The sequence below is a fragment of the Mixophyes fleayi genome, chromosome 4 (genome assembly GCF_038048845.1).
Source record: "Mixophyes fleayi isolate aMixFle1 chromosome 4, aMixFle1.hap1, whole genome shotgun sequence".
Classification (NCBI taxonomy): Eukaryota; Metazoa; Chordata; class Amphibia; order Anura; family Limnodynastidae; genus Mixophyes; species Mixophyes fleayi.
The window spans coordinates 136,862,778-136,880,522 of NC_134405.1; the positions used below are offsets into that span (position 1 = coordinate 136,862,778).

The window sequence follows — 17,745 nt, forward strand, 5'->3', positions numbered from 1 at the left end:
GATCAGACGCGTGCTACATATCTGTACAGTAATGACATAGATCAGACGCGTGCTACATATCTGTACAGTAATGACATAGATCAGAAGCGTGTTGCATATCTGTACAGTAATGACATAGATCAGAAGCGTGTTGCATATCTGTACAGTAATGACATAGATCAGAAGCGTGTTGCATATCTGTACGGTAATGACATAGATCAGAAGCATGCTACATATCTGTACAGTAATGACATAGATCAGAAGCGTGTTGCATATCTGTACAGTAATGACATAGATCAGAAGCGTGTTGCATATCTGTACAGTAATGACATAGATCAGAAGCGTGCTACATATCTGTACAGTAATGACATAGATCAGAAGCGTGCTACATATCTGTACAGTAATGACACAGATAAGAAGCGTGCTACATATCTGTACAGTAATGACACAGATAAGAAGCGTGCTACATATCTGTACAGTAATGACACAGATAAGAAGCGTGCTACATATCTGTACAGTAATGACACAGATAAGAAGCGTGCTACATATCTGTACAGTAATGACACAGATAAGAAGCGTGCTACATATCTGTACAGTAATGACACAGATCAGAAGCGTGCTACATATCTGTACAGTAATGACACAGATCAGAAGCGTGCTACATATCTGTACAGTAATGACACAGATAAGAAGCGTGCTACATATCTGTACAGTAATGACACAGATAAAAAGGGTGCTACATATCTGTACAGTAATGACACAGATCAGAAGCGTGCTACATATCTGTACAGTAATGACACAGATAAGAAGCGTGCTACATATCTGTACAGTAATGACATAGATCAGAAGCGTGCTACATATCTGTACAGTAATGACACAGATAAGAAGCGTGCTACATATCTGTACAGTAATGACACAGATAAGAAGCGTGTTACATATCTGTACAGTAATGACATAGATCAGAAGCGTGCTACATATCTGTACAGTAATGACACAGATAAGAAGCGTGCTGCATTTTGTATAGTAATGAATTAGAGTTTGGAGAGTCATTGTTATTTTAGGAGTGAGAAGATTGATGTTAAGTGGATAAAACAGTCCGTAATGAATTAGAGAGTATGGAGTTTGATCTCACACATTTATACAGTCGTATCAACTAGTATGAGTGAGTGGCTAACAATGCTGAGATTGATGAAAAATGCAGCATTGGAGAAGGTGTAATATAATGTTGCCTATAATACCCATGAACATGTGACTAATACCATAGGAATTAATATTTAGCGCAAAAATATTCTATGTCACACGTAAACCCCATTATATGATATATCAGACTGAATAGTAATAAACATCAGTGTCTCACATAGCTCTAATAGCATTGGGTGGTGTTTTCTACCAGTTTTTTTAATGCAAAAAAATCATGTAAGTGTCTTTAAGATGATAGAATCAAGAAGTGTCTCTACAATTTGGCAGTTTTAACATTAATATTCTATCCTCTATGTAGTTGTATGGCTGTTTTAATCTATTTTGCTGAATACCATTGGAAATAGTACATGTTTGAAGTTACATAGTTTACAATCCTATATATATATGGCTTATATTACATATAACTGTCTTCCTTAGTTGACTATAATACTGGTATATCTCTCTAGCTTTGTATTTCATCACTCCAAATCTCCATATTTGTGTTTATTTAACAAGCTATCAATAATGCATCTTGATGGGTGTTTCTTTCCTATCTGAAGATATCCTCCACACATGTGATAATTCTCATACAACAGTTTGGCCAAATTAGAGCAATAGTTGCATGTTTGGGGGTCCGCCTAGATGGGTGAGACCAAATAAAAGCCTTCAGAATTCATGTCATGGCCAGAAATGCGCTATCGCTATTTACATGTAGTCTTCAGCCCACCTCACAAAGGAAGCCCCATCTAGCCAGTGCTGAACAGTTTGACCTGTCAAACTTGGCCACCCACCTATGTCAGAATTGGATACAGATCCAGACATTTGGAAATCAGACAGAACAACTGTATTTCACGGATGACCACCTTTAGCTAACACAATGATGATTTGTCTTCCATCATCAATGTCTGTGATATGTTTTCTATTTCCAAATAACCATGAACATCTCTCCAGATAACATTGTGTCATGTTGTGGTGATTAGCCCTTTCCATATTAAGGATCTATGAATCAGTAAATGTGTTTCTTTTAGGTTTTTTCGTGTGATGGGAGCATATTTCTGATTGATAACTTATTTCCTCTTTGTTTTGTGTAGGTCTCTCTGCAGCGCTGTGAATATCTACACATTGACTTGTAGTAACTGTCCAGAGAATTGTACCTACGTCCTGCTGAGCAGTAAAATGACATTTCTCCTGGAGCTCCTTATACAGCAGCTATCGGTATGTTCCCATGTAATTATGGTCAGGATCAGGAGTTAAAGACTAAGGGCCTGATTCATTAAGGATCTTAAATGAAGAGGTATCTTATTTCAGTCTCCTGGGCAAAACCATGTTACAATGCAAGGGGTGCAAACTAGTTTTCTATTTTACACATAAGTTAAATACTGACTTTTTTCATGTAGCACACAAAGATCAACTTTAAATTTCAATGTCCAAATAAGCTATCAAGTATTTGTGTGCTACATGAAAAAACAGTCAGTATTTAACTTATGTGCAAAACAGAAAACTAGTTTGCACCCCTTGCATTGTAACATGGTTTTGTCCAGGAGACTGAAATAAGATACCTCTTCATTTAAGATTCTTAATGAATCAGACCCTAAGTTATTTCACAGTGCAATGAGCCTCTATGCAACTGGTGGTGTATTGTATTGAGACCTGGGGTAAATGTATCAAGCTGAGAGTTTTCCGGTGAGTTTGAAAAGTGGAGATGTTGCCTATAGCAACCAATCAGATTCTAGCTTTCATTTCGTAGAATGTACTAAATAAATGATAGCTAGAATCTGATTGGATTTTCAAACCCGCCGGAAAACTCTCAGCTTGATACATTTACCCCTTGGTATTGTTCAATCTGAATGATTCCTGTATCCTGATAATTATGGCAGATGTACAGATTTTCCTTTTAAATTGTTCTTCTTTTGGTGCTGAGGTAAAACGTTTGACCTGCATAGATAACCCCATTGTGTTGTCTCCCAAGGTTCTGGCTCCTAAATGTATTATATAGTGAGGTATTCTTCAACGTGCTGGACTGAAAGTAAAACTAATTTGTCAGAAAGTGCTAGTAAAATATAATGGTTTCTCTGCTGGCTCTACAAGTGTTTTTAATGCTAAAGAAAAACAATTGGTTTATTTGTCTTTAAAAATGATGAAATCAAGCAGTAAAGTGAATTTACTCCATAATTATTTTGATTTGATAATTGTGACATTTACATACAGTCTCTCAATTTAGTTACATTGCTATTTTAATGTATTGAAGTCTTACAGTAATATCTCCCAATGACCATGTTTTTTGTGCTATATAGTTTTGTAGCTACAAATAGCTTATGTTCTATATTTACATGTATAATATTTGTTTGCAGACTCAAGCAATAGTGTCTGTTTAGACAATGTTAAGTCTTATTTGCACTTCCGCTCCTGCCATAACCATTTGAAATGTTGGGAGATTTTTTGTTTTATAAATTAAAATGGTTGGCCAAAAGCCTCAGACACAATTACAAACGTCTTATAACAACAAATCGGAAATGATCATCATCAGTTTCACATAACCCCATATTTCAACACACCAAAATATTCAAATTCTAGGATTTCTAAATACTTTCTGATACTCGCAGTTCAGTATTTGCAAAGCACACTGAATATTTAAATAACAGTTTCATTCATAATTTATCAGTACCTCATAATCTTAAGATATTCAGACACAACATTCGTCCTAAGGCTTGGTGTCCAAATCTGTCTCCGAGCCAAGTCGTTTGGTAATTGAAAATCTATGTATGTGCCTTAAATAATTTACATAACTCCTTTTGAATCAGACATAAGTTGGACTGTTTAGGGACATTTAATGGCTGTTCTTGTTTGCTAGTCTGTGAAACATTCATAACACACAATTGCTTTTATGCTGCAGTGCAATATCTGTCATTACATTCCCTACCCATCAGTTCATCCATCCATGTGTATGTGTTACATGCCTAACATTTGATGGGTAAGTGCAATTAACAGGCAGGCAGCAATATTGTATGGGAGAGATTAGAATGAATTGCATGATGTCTATCATAACTTGGGAAGAAGCTATGGAAATTAGAACTAGAATGTTTTCCCATATCATACTTTCCTGCAATGATCTTTCCTCCATGCACTGTACTGCTGAACTCTCTCCTCTAGTGCATCTTCCCTGCTTATAAACCATATCTTGTAATGAACATTCATTGTCAAATCAATTCAGCTGTTCTTAAGTCTAGGCTCATTAGCACACAGCCACTTCTACCTTTTCTGATTCATCATTATCTGTAATCTGTTTGTAATAGGATCCGTGTGGCGTACAGCAATGCATAATATTTTGTGCTTTATAAATAGAATAATATAGTTTATATTACAAGAATCATGAAATGAATGTAAAACTCAAATGGTTTCTATAAACAACCAAAAAACTTCTTTTACATTTTTGAAGAGTACTATAGATTTTTTCAACGAACAGTAATAAGAGCAACTATGAGAAAAATATAAATTGTGGACTTTGTTAACATTGCTGCATTACATTACATTGCCTTCTCCCCTGTGAAGTATGGCAAAGGTAGCATCATGTTATGGGGATGCTTTTCAGCAGCAGGGAAAGATGAATGGTGCACATTGCAGGCAAATCATGGAGAGAAAAAATGCTCATCTTAAACTAGCCTTCCATCACCACTTACCTGACCCAGCTCCAGCAATTTAGGTGGAGAAATGGGCAAATATTGCTCCATCTCAGCATGAAAGTTAGGCTGTGGTTAAAACTATAACTAAAGTATTGTATAATGATATTTTATTTTTGTGGTTTACTGTTATCTTTCTTTTATCTCTGTAAAAATGAATATACGACTCACAAGTAAAAATTCCTTTCTAAAAAAAAGAATTTCAGCTTGTTAAATGTGAAAACTGAATACTATTTGGAGGCACACTTCCACCACTGCCTGCAGCACAGAGTTGATAATAATACAATGATTAACTACATAGAATGGGCTATATTGATGAATATTTTTTAGACACTTTACTTATTCACTGATCAACATTATATATCTATCTATATATCTATATATATATATATATATATATATATATATATATATATATATATATATATATATAATGTATATATATAGATATATATATATATATATATATATATATATATATATAAATGTCTCAAAATATCAGCTTTAAGTACACCTCAAAACATATCGATTTTGCGGGAAGTATCTACTGGTGCATCTCGATCGACATAACAAATAGGTTTCACTAATGATGACTGCTTTTCCAGAAAGAAGTGGGGAGTGGGAATCAGTTGGGCTTGGGGGATGGAGAAGAGAAAATAGATTGGGTCAAGGGAAAGGGGCCTACCTATGCCAAGAAACCTACCTATGCCAAGAAATGTAAACTGATATTGGGTGAAGAACCTACGGATGTGGAAGTAATTTGCCTACAGTTCCCATGTCTTGCAAAATGCTTTGCAGGTATTACGGATAATGCTAGTCATAAATTCCATTTAGTACACATATCAAATTCTATCAAGGATTGCTTGTCTAGTTGAGGCTCCTGGGGACCTCCAGGCCTTCGCTAGCTGGCAAGTGGTTGGACACATAATATATCTGATCAGTCTGTTTTGGTGGCCAGTAGCTGAGGGGACACCTCAGCTACTGGCCAGGGAGGAGAACATTTCGGAAGACTATGGAATATCTATACCCAGAATCGAGCTTACTAAAAGTTTAATCTCTCTCCAAAAAGAGATTACTCTGTGGCATTGCCCCCAGATGTGAACAAAGGAACTGGCAACAGAACCGCCTCACCAACAATCTTCTAAAACATCTGGATAGATTCTGTCTAGCCTCACTGGGATGTAGTACCAATTTAACAAAATGTTGTAGGCATTTTCTTTCATTTAGATACAAAGTGGGCTGCTGGCTTTATTCTTTCTTATTTCAGCCCAATCCTCCTCATCTATGACATCCCCCTGAGTCAGATTCCCAAGCCAGTTCATGTGGGTGTTTTGGTGAGGTCTTGGTTTAACTACTTGGTTGCATAAAGGTGAAATTAAGCCTTTCATTGACCTCCTGAGACAGCCCCTGGTATTGTAAAAGAGCAACTGTTTTCGGCATAGCCGAATTGTGGAAGTGCCTAAGTTGGAAGTATTGGTAGAAATGTTTCTACGTAATAGCAAATTTTAATTGTATTTCTGCAAAAGCTGGACATTTGATGACTACTTTTGCTGTGCTTACAATGTATGGCCAACCTAGCAAATATTGTTGGTCAATACAGTGTTGTGAATGGTTTTACAAGTGAGGATGTTTGAGTATATTATTGTGTTTAGAGTATACTATTAGCAGTTAGGAGGAACAGTTGAGAAGCCAGCAGCAGAGCAATGTACAGGGGTGTGGATATTGAACTAGAGAGCACATCCTACCCCATTTTTTTCTTTAGTATTGGTTTCTGTGTTTAGCAGCTATATAGCCACTCCCCAAGCAGAGGTATCTCAAATTGCCACTATCAAGATTTTATTTCTGGTTAATAGAGGTGAAGACTGAATCATATTTTATATATTTTATTTTATGAATAGTACATTGCTGCTCTTGGATTGGCTGTCAGAGTTACAAGGGAATGTATTGGTGGGTTCCAGCTTTAGCTTGTGTGAATATGTGACTTTAATACTCTATGATGTACCAGATTCATTCCCAACAACTGAAAAGAATATGTATGCACCCAGGACCCACAGAGACGTTCCAGGCCCTTATACCACCCAAGATGGACAGTGTTGACACCAGCCCTTGTAGAAGTATTATTTTTGTATTGTTTTAAAAATTACCGTACTTTATAGCTGGGTCTTTTTGATGCAACATAGACTTTTATCTTCCCTCTTTCTCAGAGATTCAGAGATTCCCCTAGGTGTCGCCTCAGGTATTCACCACGGGTCAAGACAGAAGCACCCCTGTGTTTTAGTTGTTTCATAAAATATAACGGAGTAAGAATCGATATTGTAAACTGCATCCAGTATGCTGGGAGTGGTGATTTACAATTATAATACAGAATGAGAACAGATACTTATTTCATGATCATGTCATAATGGAATTTAACTCTTTTACTGGCTGACATGATACCACATCTATGCAGAGAATTGGTACTATGCTATTGTCCATATATGAGCATATGCTAAGAATTGCACATAGCATTCAGTTGTAGTACTAACTACTATGTTAATGAAGTTGACAGAGCCTTCTTATCTTTGCAGATTGGATAGATTTTTCATCACCTTAGAGGTGGAGGTAATCAGCACTTGGCCATGACTTTAAATTAAATGCATTTTCCTTAGTCTAAATGAAATTTTATTGGGAAAGTACAATGCTATTGGTGCATTAACTAATGAACAAAATAACAATCAAAAAATGACAAATTTTAATACTTGAAAGACAGCCCTAATGTTGATTTTCTTTTATGAGTTATATAATTGATAAGTAAATGAGGATCAGATAAGCAGTATTATAGGAGAGCACAAAAAAAGTTGAATGAATTGAAAGGTCAGGTCAGCTGGGATTGTAGGCTGTACTTTAAGGTGATTTTTTTCCCTTTTGCAGATGTGCATTTTAGTGAGAAATCCACAAAATGTAGCACAAAGAATCTGCTTGTGAAAATGCAGAATGGAGGTATGCGCAGATGTATAAGTTGTGAGACAATATTGGCGTAATAGCATCTGACAATATCCATTGTGTTTTCATATTTCTTCCCCATTCATAGATAAACCCCATTGACTCTGCTCAATTTTTGTAGTGATTATTTTTCCCTTGTATGTATGTGTTAAACTCACATTTTGGAACAATTTAAAATAATAATTTAATTTACAAAAGAAATTACTCTGAACATACATTTACTGTTGACTTGGTGAGTGCTCCAACCAGATCTATTTCTGTGATTTTTTTTCCCCCATAAATACCAGATTACAAATTTGCCCATTGAATAGACTTAAATGTATAAAGATAGTTAAAGCCTTCCTAGTTGTGTGAGTGCAGCATTACACGAAGAATGAAGCTTTGACCTGTGAGTCACCTGAATAGTGAATATAAGAAATACCTGCATTAAACTAAAATGACAATGTGTAAGTTTTATTCGTGGACGCTTATACTTTAGAAAGTGATTTTTTTGACGAGCTGAAGAAAGATTTCCTCCTGCTTTGCGGATGTCTTAAAGCTTTTGTTTTTATATAAACTCTCCCTCAGGCTATAGCCACAGACAATCTTGTAATAGAAATGCATATACTTTAGCAAGGGGGTGCTGCAACATTATCCACCCATATTTAACCCATTCCCTTGCTTTTAGCCATTCACTAAAGTCAGAATTTTTCCATATATGTTTATGTTGTGTAGACATTTTTCTGCATATTTGTTGGTGTAGTAGTGAGGGAAACAAAGCTATATTTTGTTGTGAAAAAGATGCATGAATATGAAGACAATGAAGGATCTTGATTAAAGCACCAGAATGCTAGTGTGAAAAAAGCTGCTCACACAATTTACTGAAGATGCAGACTTTCTCTCCTTAGTTGCGACTGGTGTAACATTATAACAAGCCAGACGCTATGCGGAGCATGGCTTGGATGGTACTTTTTAGTGCTGAGCGTTTTCATGTAATTTGTTAGTAATTTTTGCATTATTTTTTTAGCCCGAAATGGAACATTTTTGAGCCCAAAAAAGGTTCAGAATTAACATCTATTTACAACTCTATAGGAGTAGTTAACACTAACGGTTTTTTCTGTTCATATCAATGGCCCATTCATTTCAGTGGAGTTGTGCACTATAGGTAGACACTGCATATGTAATTAGACCTTACATGATATGAATGGGCCATGGACATGAGTGGAAGTCCCCAACATTGGTAATTTGTTTTTTTTCACACATCAGTAATTCAATTGATCTCTTGATGTGTAAGCAAAGCATGGAGTCCCTGTGGCTCCCAAGTTGCCAGCCAATCACACTGAGGCTAGCATGGGAAACTGCTTGTGATATTACAATTGATTGAGTGTCTAAGGGGATTCCCCAACAATTCAGTTCAGTCGTTCTGCAGTGGAGTTCCAAGCATTCGCATTTTATGGGGGAGTTCACATAATATTTTATTGGGGAGGAGGGTTTAAATTAAAAGTACGGTAGATCACATTTTCGGTGGACTACATGATGAAAGATTTTTCTTTAGATTACAAGATAAAGTGCCTTAGATTTAAAAAATGACATGTAAAATTCTCATTAGATTACAAGTAGAATTGTTTTTATTAATAAATTGGAACAAGGCTTTGGTGAGCTTTTATTTCAATAAAAGTTTATTTAAAAATAGTGTCTGTACTTTATTTATATTTTATTTTAGTATAATAAATATTGATTTATGAACCCTTTACCATTATACTGGAAAGAATCAGTATAATGGAAAAAACAAAATTTTACACTTTTAAAAATACACCTCAAGTGTGATACCAATTTAAATATTGTTACTGGGTTCCGAAATTATACGCTGTTAAATCTACTGTACTGTATGTGTACTACCATCCTTGTTCCCCACCCTTCCCCCTTTCCAACCCCTTTTCCCACATTTTAATGTTATCTTTTCTTTATACCATGTAAATGAAAAAATCTCAATAAAAACTATTATTGGAAAAAAATAGACCTCAAAGGGTCTGATGTAATCCGGCATGATAAGCGCACAAAACTAGCATACCTTTTCACTTATCTCATCAGACTGAACTGACTTGCCATACGTGCAAGGGTTGGTGAGCAGGAAAGTCATCCAGCACTGATTCCCCAGCTGTTTTTGCCTCAAATATTAAGGAACTGCTGCCAGCTATTGTGGGACTACATGTTCCAACAGGCACTGCCAGCCATTGATTGGAAGGGCATGCCAGTGTTTGATGAACCATAAGCACCAATGTTCTAGTCAATGATTGTCAATGCATGCTGAGACATGTTGTTCCACAATACAAAAAAAATGAAATAGAATGTAATTGTATAAAACTCACCCAAGCCTTTAATCACCTTCTGGTTTTAAAATCAAACATCATCTTTACATTCTTTGTGGTAAAATAATAGGACATTCCAATGAGAATTTCTTCTGTCCTTGCAATCTAAGAAAAAAAACATAAAAGTTGATGTAATAGCTCGCTATGAGACTGTAAGCTGACTTGACCGTGACTTACCTTAGCCGCTAGCCAATCACAAATAGCCACCGTGGGAAAATGCTTGCGATTGGCTGAGCAATTAATCTAGGTTTCTCTAGGTCAAAATCATTCAGTAACAGGCGCCAGTAGCAGTCACAACAGGTTTTATGGGGTTTGTTTCTCACATTGCATTAGAAAAACATAATAATTTTCCATTGGATTGATAAGAAAGAAGAATTTCCCACTGGAAGGATCGGGGTAGAATATTTTATTTTACAATAAAGGGGAAAACAACAGGTTTTATTTGGGGGGGGGGTTATTCAAATAAACTATTTTTTTATTATTATTATTTATTTTATTTTCTACAGATTATGGTATAATGGAATGGGTCATATCCTATTCTTTTCAGTTTGATTTCTACATGCTGGAAACACCATTGAAATGAGCAGGCTATTGAAATGAATTGGTAAAGCTCTGTTCCCCAAACCCATGCAGACGCTTACAACATTTATCTTACCATACGGCATGTGAATTGCATAAATTGCATTTTCACATTCAATTTTCACTTATATTTTTTAATACAAAGGCGGTGTCAGTGAGTATATGGCCAGGAGACATTGACAAAAATAATTGAATAAATATTTTTTTGGGGGTGTTCTCACCATCTTCAGATAGTGTTAACAGAACAGGTACAGCGGACAATAGTTTACCCTAATGGCAGATGTTCATAGCATGCAGTTGCACCGGCTTTTAAGATTAGGCTTTTAAAATAGTTTTTTTGGGGGAGGGGGGGGGGTTGTTTTTTGTTTTTTTTAAATAAAATATACATTTATGTCCTGCAGTGAGATTCAAGCACATTTGTCACTCAATGTTTTAACCACCTAAAAGTGTGGTGAGCAGATTCAGGTGATATTTCAGTAATACGTGGTCAAAAATATTGTGCCAAAAGGATTGTTTATTATACGTAAAAAGTTTTTCTTTGATCGCACTAGTGCAAAAAGGTGACTAGAATGTCGTAAGGTTAAAAAATTATTGACTTTTCACACGTGAATCATTATCATGTGGGAAAATGGGAATTTGAATTGGCCCTTAAATGTTCAAAATTATAGCGTGGCAGTGCCAGGCAGCAAGTCCATGTTTTTATTTTTATTACAATATTTTGAACTCTTTTTACTACCGCAATATGATACCTGGGGGTAAATGTATGAAAGCCCTGTGTTTTCAACTCGCCGGAAATCAGCGAGTTTCCAGCTAAAATTTAACGCGGCGCTGGCTTGCAAAGGCAAACTTACCTTTACAAGCCAGTGCCGCTTTAAATTTTAGCTGGAAACTCGCCGTTTTCCGGCGAGTTGAAAAAACCGGACTTTCATACATTTAATCCCTGGTGTTATCACAACATGATAGCAAATTTGCCAGCTGCCATTCATATCAATATATTCAGATGTAAAGATTGCATGCTTCACTGAATATTTTATAGAAAATAAGCCTATGTTATTAGTGGTGGACTCGGATGACGTACTGTTATCATACTGCATAAGCATATTAAAATAATGGCTTTAGAGTGATTGAGAATGTGGAGGAAGCTGAAAGCAGTAGATGCTATGTGGCAAGTTTCTTTTATTTAAATTGATTAATTTCTTATTGGTATTGAAACAAAACCTGTTGCTTCAATTCAGTTCAGGAGATACTTCATCAGTGCAGATCTAACAGGACAATTGCAAGATGGTTTTGTGATTACATCCCTGTGTTTTACCAAAAATAATGCTTCTAGCCATGAAAAACCTTCAGAGAATGCTGAAAGGCCAAGGCGTGCCTGTATGTGCCCTAAGCATCTTGTTATAACGTGTTCACTCGTAGGAGCATGTGTTTCTGCAGTGTGGGGGTATCACAGACAATAGATTAATTGTACAGGTAACTGCTTTATGTTGCTAACCTTTTAATCACTTCATGAGAGACGCTGCACTCCTCTTTCTTATACGGCACCGAACAAGGTAGAATAGTTCATGTGACTCATCTCTGTCATGTTTTGCTGAGGAAAAAAAAAAGAATGTGCTAATTGTTTGTCCTTTTGTATACTGAATATTATGTCTGCTTCTTTCAGCTTTAGTGCATAGTTTTAATATTTTACAACATGACCCCCATACAGTATGCCTAAAAATTGTCTACTGAATGATAGTGACAAGACCCCATTTGTTTATATTTAGATTTGGCTCACATATTGCTGAAAGTGTAATGTAATTAATTATTATAGTTTGAAAAAATAATTATTGTATATGCTCGAGGTATATTTAGAACATATGTTTTAAGCTACTTTTTCCAAGCCCAAGATGTGGAAATGGGAAAGACTTGGTCCATAAGAAACTATATAATTAGTTCTCTTAGGTCAGAGTAGGACACCTTTGCAATAATGGCCCTCTGAACTCATGGATTTCCTTACACACAAACCAATATATATTTTATATCTGCTGGTTATGTCATATTAAATTAATTTCTCCATTTGAAAATAGAAATTAAGCAACATTAATTTAAGCTATAGCAAACTCTCATATCTTTAGCCCTCTGTCAGACGTTGCTGTAGTTATTGGTTAGTCAGACTTTCAGAGTCATACACATGAAGTATATTTTGACACCTTGCTGCTTCAGTTAACCACTTTGCATTTTGTTCACAGTGCTTCATCATAGAATGAGAAATCCATTGTAACTAGAGCAATTTCTGTGAGGTTTTACAGAGGGCTGATTTTGACTTGGGTCTAAGGACCTTATTCGATTTGCTTTTCATCCCCTGAATTTTGGGGATGTACTCACTTTTGAAACTGTAGCACAGAGTATTTCAGTGATTGTGCTGATCTTGTGTGATTCAGGGATGGATAAGGCAGTAACATGATAGGAGGAAGGGAAAGAAGGCAAGTGGAAAGCCAGAGACTGAAAGTTGCTTGGCTTCTGATGCATGAAGATTGTAGTGTTAAATACAGTTCTATATCTGAAATTAAGTTCATATGTTGAACTTGTTTAACTTTGCTTCACTTTTAAGTGAGCTTTACTTAACTGTTAAATTTTCAGTATATTTAGAGCATTCTAATGTGGAAAAGAGGAAGTCTAAAAGACTATGCTTTTGTTCATTTTACATTTGTTTTCTATTCATAACTTTTTACGTTGAGGAATCGTACAATGCGCACAATTGTGTGTGTGGTCACGCATCACGAAACACTATGCCAGCCTCCTTACCTTCCTTTTAAAACACCCCTGTTATGCTGTGTGCACTATAGGTGTTCATGCCACCCGTTCACAGCTGCTCTGTTATGCCAAGCAGTGGAGAATAGGACATACTTCCCAACTTGCAGGCTGTTCTGCCTAAATCAGGACAGTATCTGCCTTGGTGTCTATAATGGTTGCAAACACTTAATAGTAAAAATAAAATAAAATATATTTTTGCATAGTACTTCAGTAACTAGTAGTCTTCTATATGTCAATCCTTGTTGTTATAATATAAGCACATCAATATAAAAATAAATGAGACATGTGCATTGGCTTCTTGAAATTTATGCAGATAACTTTTTGCAAATGAAAGCATGACATGCACTAACGTATTACATTTCTGTTGTGTTTTCCAGCTGTTTGTCCCAGATGAAGATAAGACAATTGTAGGAAGAAGCGTTACCAAGCAGGTATTTGATGGTCTAACCACTGGACTCCTCCATCTCTGCTGCAAGATATTTTCATGTCTAACTGCCAGTTCTCTGGTTCAAAGCGGACAGACAGACAACATCAAAATAAAACCAGTAACCAAAGCTAAATTATCCCCAACTGATGCTTTTATTGGCCGTATTCAAGACATCATTAGGTATGTGCGTCTGCCAATGAATGACATTGTTGATTTTCTTTTTCATTTTTCTTAAAAGGAAAGAGAGCCAATTATTAACTGTATAATATACATGGAATAACTGAAGTGTTTATACATATCTAAATCTGTTCACCATGCTCACTTTTACTTTCTGCAGCAGGCTGCCATGTTAGGTCATGCCATGTTTCTCTAACGTAATAGACAGACATAGAGTAACTGTCAGCTAGTCAGACTTGCTTTACAGAAATGCACCGTGTGGATGCGTTGATTCATGCACATGGGCAAGGCCGGTGATCTCACAGCAACTCTCTCTGTTTTTAAACCAGTATTAGATAGAGATGTTCACTGAACCTCTTGTTTTGGATCTGGATTAAGTTCTTGTTTTGGTTTCAGCAAAAGTGCCCTTGTGTGTTTTGGCTTTGGTTTTGGTTTTGGATCTGGATTTTTTAGAAAACTAGCTAAAAAAAATGCTCAAATCACATAATTTTGCTCTTTTTTTTGTTCCTACATTATTATTAACCTCAATAACACTAATTTCCAGTCATTTGCAGTCAATTTTGACCACCTCACATGTCACAATATTATTATCATACACTTTCGGACAAAGACTGCAGCGACCTGGCTGGATGCTAAGCGACAGAAACAAACACACAGCGGTTCATAGCACATCTAGGAAACATTGCCACTCAGCAGTGGCAGAGAAGAAAAGTGGTGCAAGATGGAATTGTCCTTGGGACCTCCCACCCACCCTTATGTAAGATATTGAAAAGGACATGTACAGTTTAACAAAGCAAGCACTCCAGCGACAAGGAGCGCCACTTTTGTGGCTGAAGTGCTTAGTTTGCTTGGGCCCCCACAAAACAAGCCACCAATAGCTTAGCTGCCTTAAGATTAACAGTCCTGCAATGTACTCTACATTATTAAAACATGTCTGCTTGTGCTGCATCTTTAATCTCCTTCTCCTCTCTGGATACCTCCCTCTCGTCCCTGAAGAACTGACAAACTTATATAGACACAGGAATGGATATTACAACTGGAGTGGCATTAGATCTGCTTCAGACAGACTGTGACACGGAACATGTGGGTAGCATGGAATCTGTCATGTTGGAATATGCTGCTTTGAACAGAGATATAAACCAATATATACATGCAGTTGAGGTGAACGGACATAAGTTAAAACGTGACCCACCAGACATGATCACGGATTTAAGAGCGCTTGTACGCGAGAGATACACTACGCTTCAGAAGAATAATACAGAGGAGGCCCTGAGGCAGGACGATAAATATGTCCAGTTTAAAGAACAGCTAAGAGACCTGAGGAAACAAACAAGTGTGTCACCGACCCCTGCAGACTAATCTTTGCAAGATGAAGATGAGGAGATCGCTGTCACCCAGAGCACTCCTATAACACAGTTGGAGATGGTGAACCCAGTGAAAAACAAAGTATGTGGTCACAGATATGAGACAGAAGCAGTTGAAAGGCTGACTGAAAACAAACTTCAAAGGGATAAATCCACCAGGTGTCCAAAAATTAGCTGTGATCACTCTGACATAAATATATCGTCTGTTCCAGAAAATGCACTAAAAAGAGCCATTGAAATTCACAGCCAAAAGCAAGGTCGAATCAGCCTCAATTCCCCCAAAAATTTAAATCTAGCTAGGTACCTTTGACATTAAGTGCAGATTACAAACATTTTGTGCAATACTGATGAAACAGCAACAGAAATTGGAAATTTTGAGTAATACATATTCACGTCTATTTAGACATCCATGCTTACATTACTTCTGCAAGCAACGTTGTCCTTCGTTAATAAAACTGTTGTCTTTCAAAAAAATTAATAATAATCCTCCACCATTTTTTGGATGTTGATAGTTGATTGTAGGATCAGGTAGAGTTACAGCAGAGGTATAACTAATTTTGGTCAATTATTTTACAGTAGACCAGACCAGATGTAAAAATGTTGTGCTGAGTCATTTGCATCATCAATGGGTGTCTTTGAGTTTTGCAAAGCACCCAACAGTATATAGCACACGTAGGTAACATTGGCACACAGCGGTAGTTGAAAGGAAAAGTGGTGCAAGATGGGATTGTCCTTGGGTCCTCCCAACCACCCCTATGTTGGATCTTAAAAAGGACATGCACATTTTAACAAATCAAGCATTTCCAGCGACATGGAGTGCCACTTTTGTGGCTGAAGTGCTTGCTTTGTTTGGGCCCCCATAAAACAAGCTAACAATGGCCTTAAGGCACCTAAGCTAACAGTGCTGTTATGAACTCTACTGTGGCAAGATGTTGTCATCATCCTCAGACTCATCCTCACCCTAATCATTGTGTACTCATCCTCACACATTATTATTTCATCTCCGCTGGAATCCACCATTACAGAAGTTTCTACTTTGATATAATTGGCGGGAAAGGCCTTCCCCATATAAATGGTAGTTCATTATGATGAACATCATCTTTTCCACATGTTGAGGAAGTAGCCTTCTACGCCGATCTCTGACAAGGTTCCCGGCTGTGCTGAAAACTCTTTCCGAGTACCCACTGGAGGGTGGGCAGCTTAGGTAGTACAAAGCGAGTTAGGACATGGGTCTCCAAATTCCCTTTTTTTCCTCCCAGTAGGTAAAGGAACTGTCTGATATGTTTATTTCTATGCTGTTGTTAAAATAATAGTCCACCATCCTTTGAATGTTGATAGTAGGATCAGGTGGAGTTACGGCAGAGGTGTCACGTATTTTGGTAATTTCTTTTAGACCAGACCAGATGTCAAAATGTTGTGCTGAGTCATCTGCATCATCCGTGGGTCTCTTGGGAAAGCTAAGTTTTTTCTGAGAAGCAGTTGACTGAGAAACTGAAGGAGGAGACGCCGTCCTGTCACGTAACACTTGAGCTGTCATCTTGCTCACCATGAACTCCTTGCATCTCTTGAGATCTGGGTCAGTTGTAAGCAAAGAGAAGACATAGCTCTTAAACCTAGGATCAAGCACAGTCGCCAAAATGTAGTGATCCGATTTCAAGATTTTGCTAACTCTTGGATCTTGGTGAAGCGAATAAAGTACTTGATCTACAAGTCCGACATACTTTGCGTAATTGCTTTGTTTATTCTCCTTCAGTTTCTCAAGCTGCTTTTCCAAAAGTCTAATTAAGAGAGTCACTTGACTCAAGCTAGTAGTATCTGAACTCACTTCACTTTCCAATAGTTTCAGCACCTTGCACAACACGGAAAGTTTTCTCCATTGCGCTTCAATAAAATATACGAACCTTTTGGTAGAGGTGAGGAATAGCTTTTGTAGTAAAATGGTGTCGTGATGGAATTTGGTAACGGTAACACAACCTCAATTAACTCTCTAAAACGAACTGCATTAATAGTGGATATTGGACGCAGATCTAATAGTAGCATAGTTGCCATAGCTTCCGGTTTATGACTGGGTGACAGCTTTCATACTTGCTTCCTCTTGCAAAGGATTGTTTAACAGTCAAATGTTGTAAACTACTAGTGGTCTTCTTTTTGGTCTGCTTCTGGGATGAAGATCCACCCCCAGTAGCAGCAGTGGGACTAACGCTCCAGAATTCTTCTGACTAATCCAGAATAGTGGAGGA

The 17,745-nt window shown here is 36.9% G+C and overlaps 1 protein-coding gene and 1 pseudogene across 3 annotated transcripts in view; both read left to right on the forward strand.

Annotated features, from left to right (window-relative positions):
• The window catches only part of SCAPER (S-phase cyclin A associated protein in the ER), a 204,954-nt gene that overhangs the window by 137,924 nt on the left and 49,285 nt on the right, over positions 1 to 17,745 (forward strand). For all 3 annotated transcript variants that reach the window (XM_075208424.1, XM_075208425.1, XM_075208426.1), the window contains exons 24-25: positions 2,250 to 2,373; positions 13,915 to 14,144. In XM_075208424.1, the coding sequence (XP_075064525.1) occupies positions 2,250 to 2,373; positions 13,915 to 14,144 (354 nt within the window). The remainder of the gene's footprint in view (positions 1 to 2,249; positions 2,374 to 13,914; positions 14,145 to 17,745) is intronic.
• On the forward strand, positions 15,072 to 15,815 carry LOC142149567 (E3 SUMO-protein ligase NSE2-like; annotated as a pseudogene).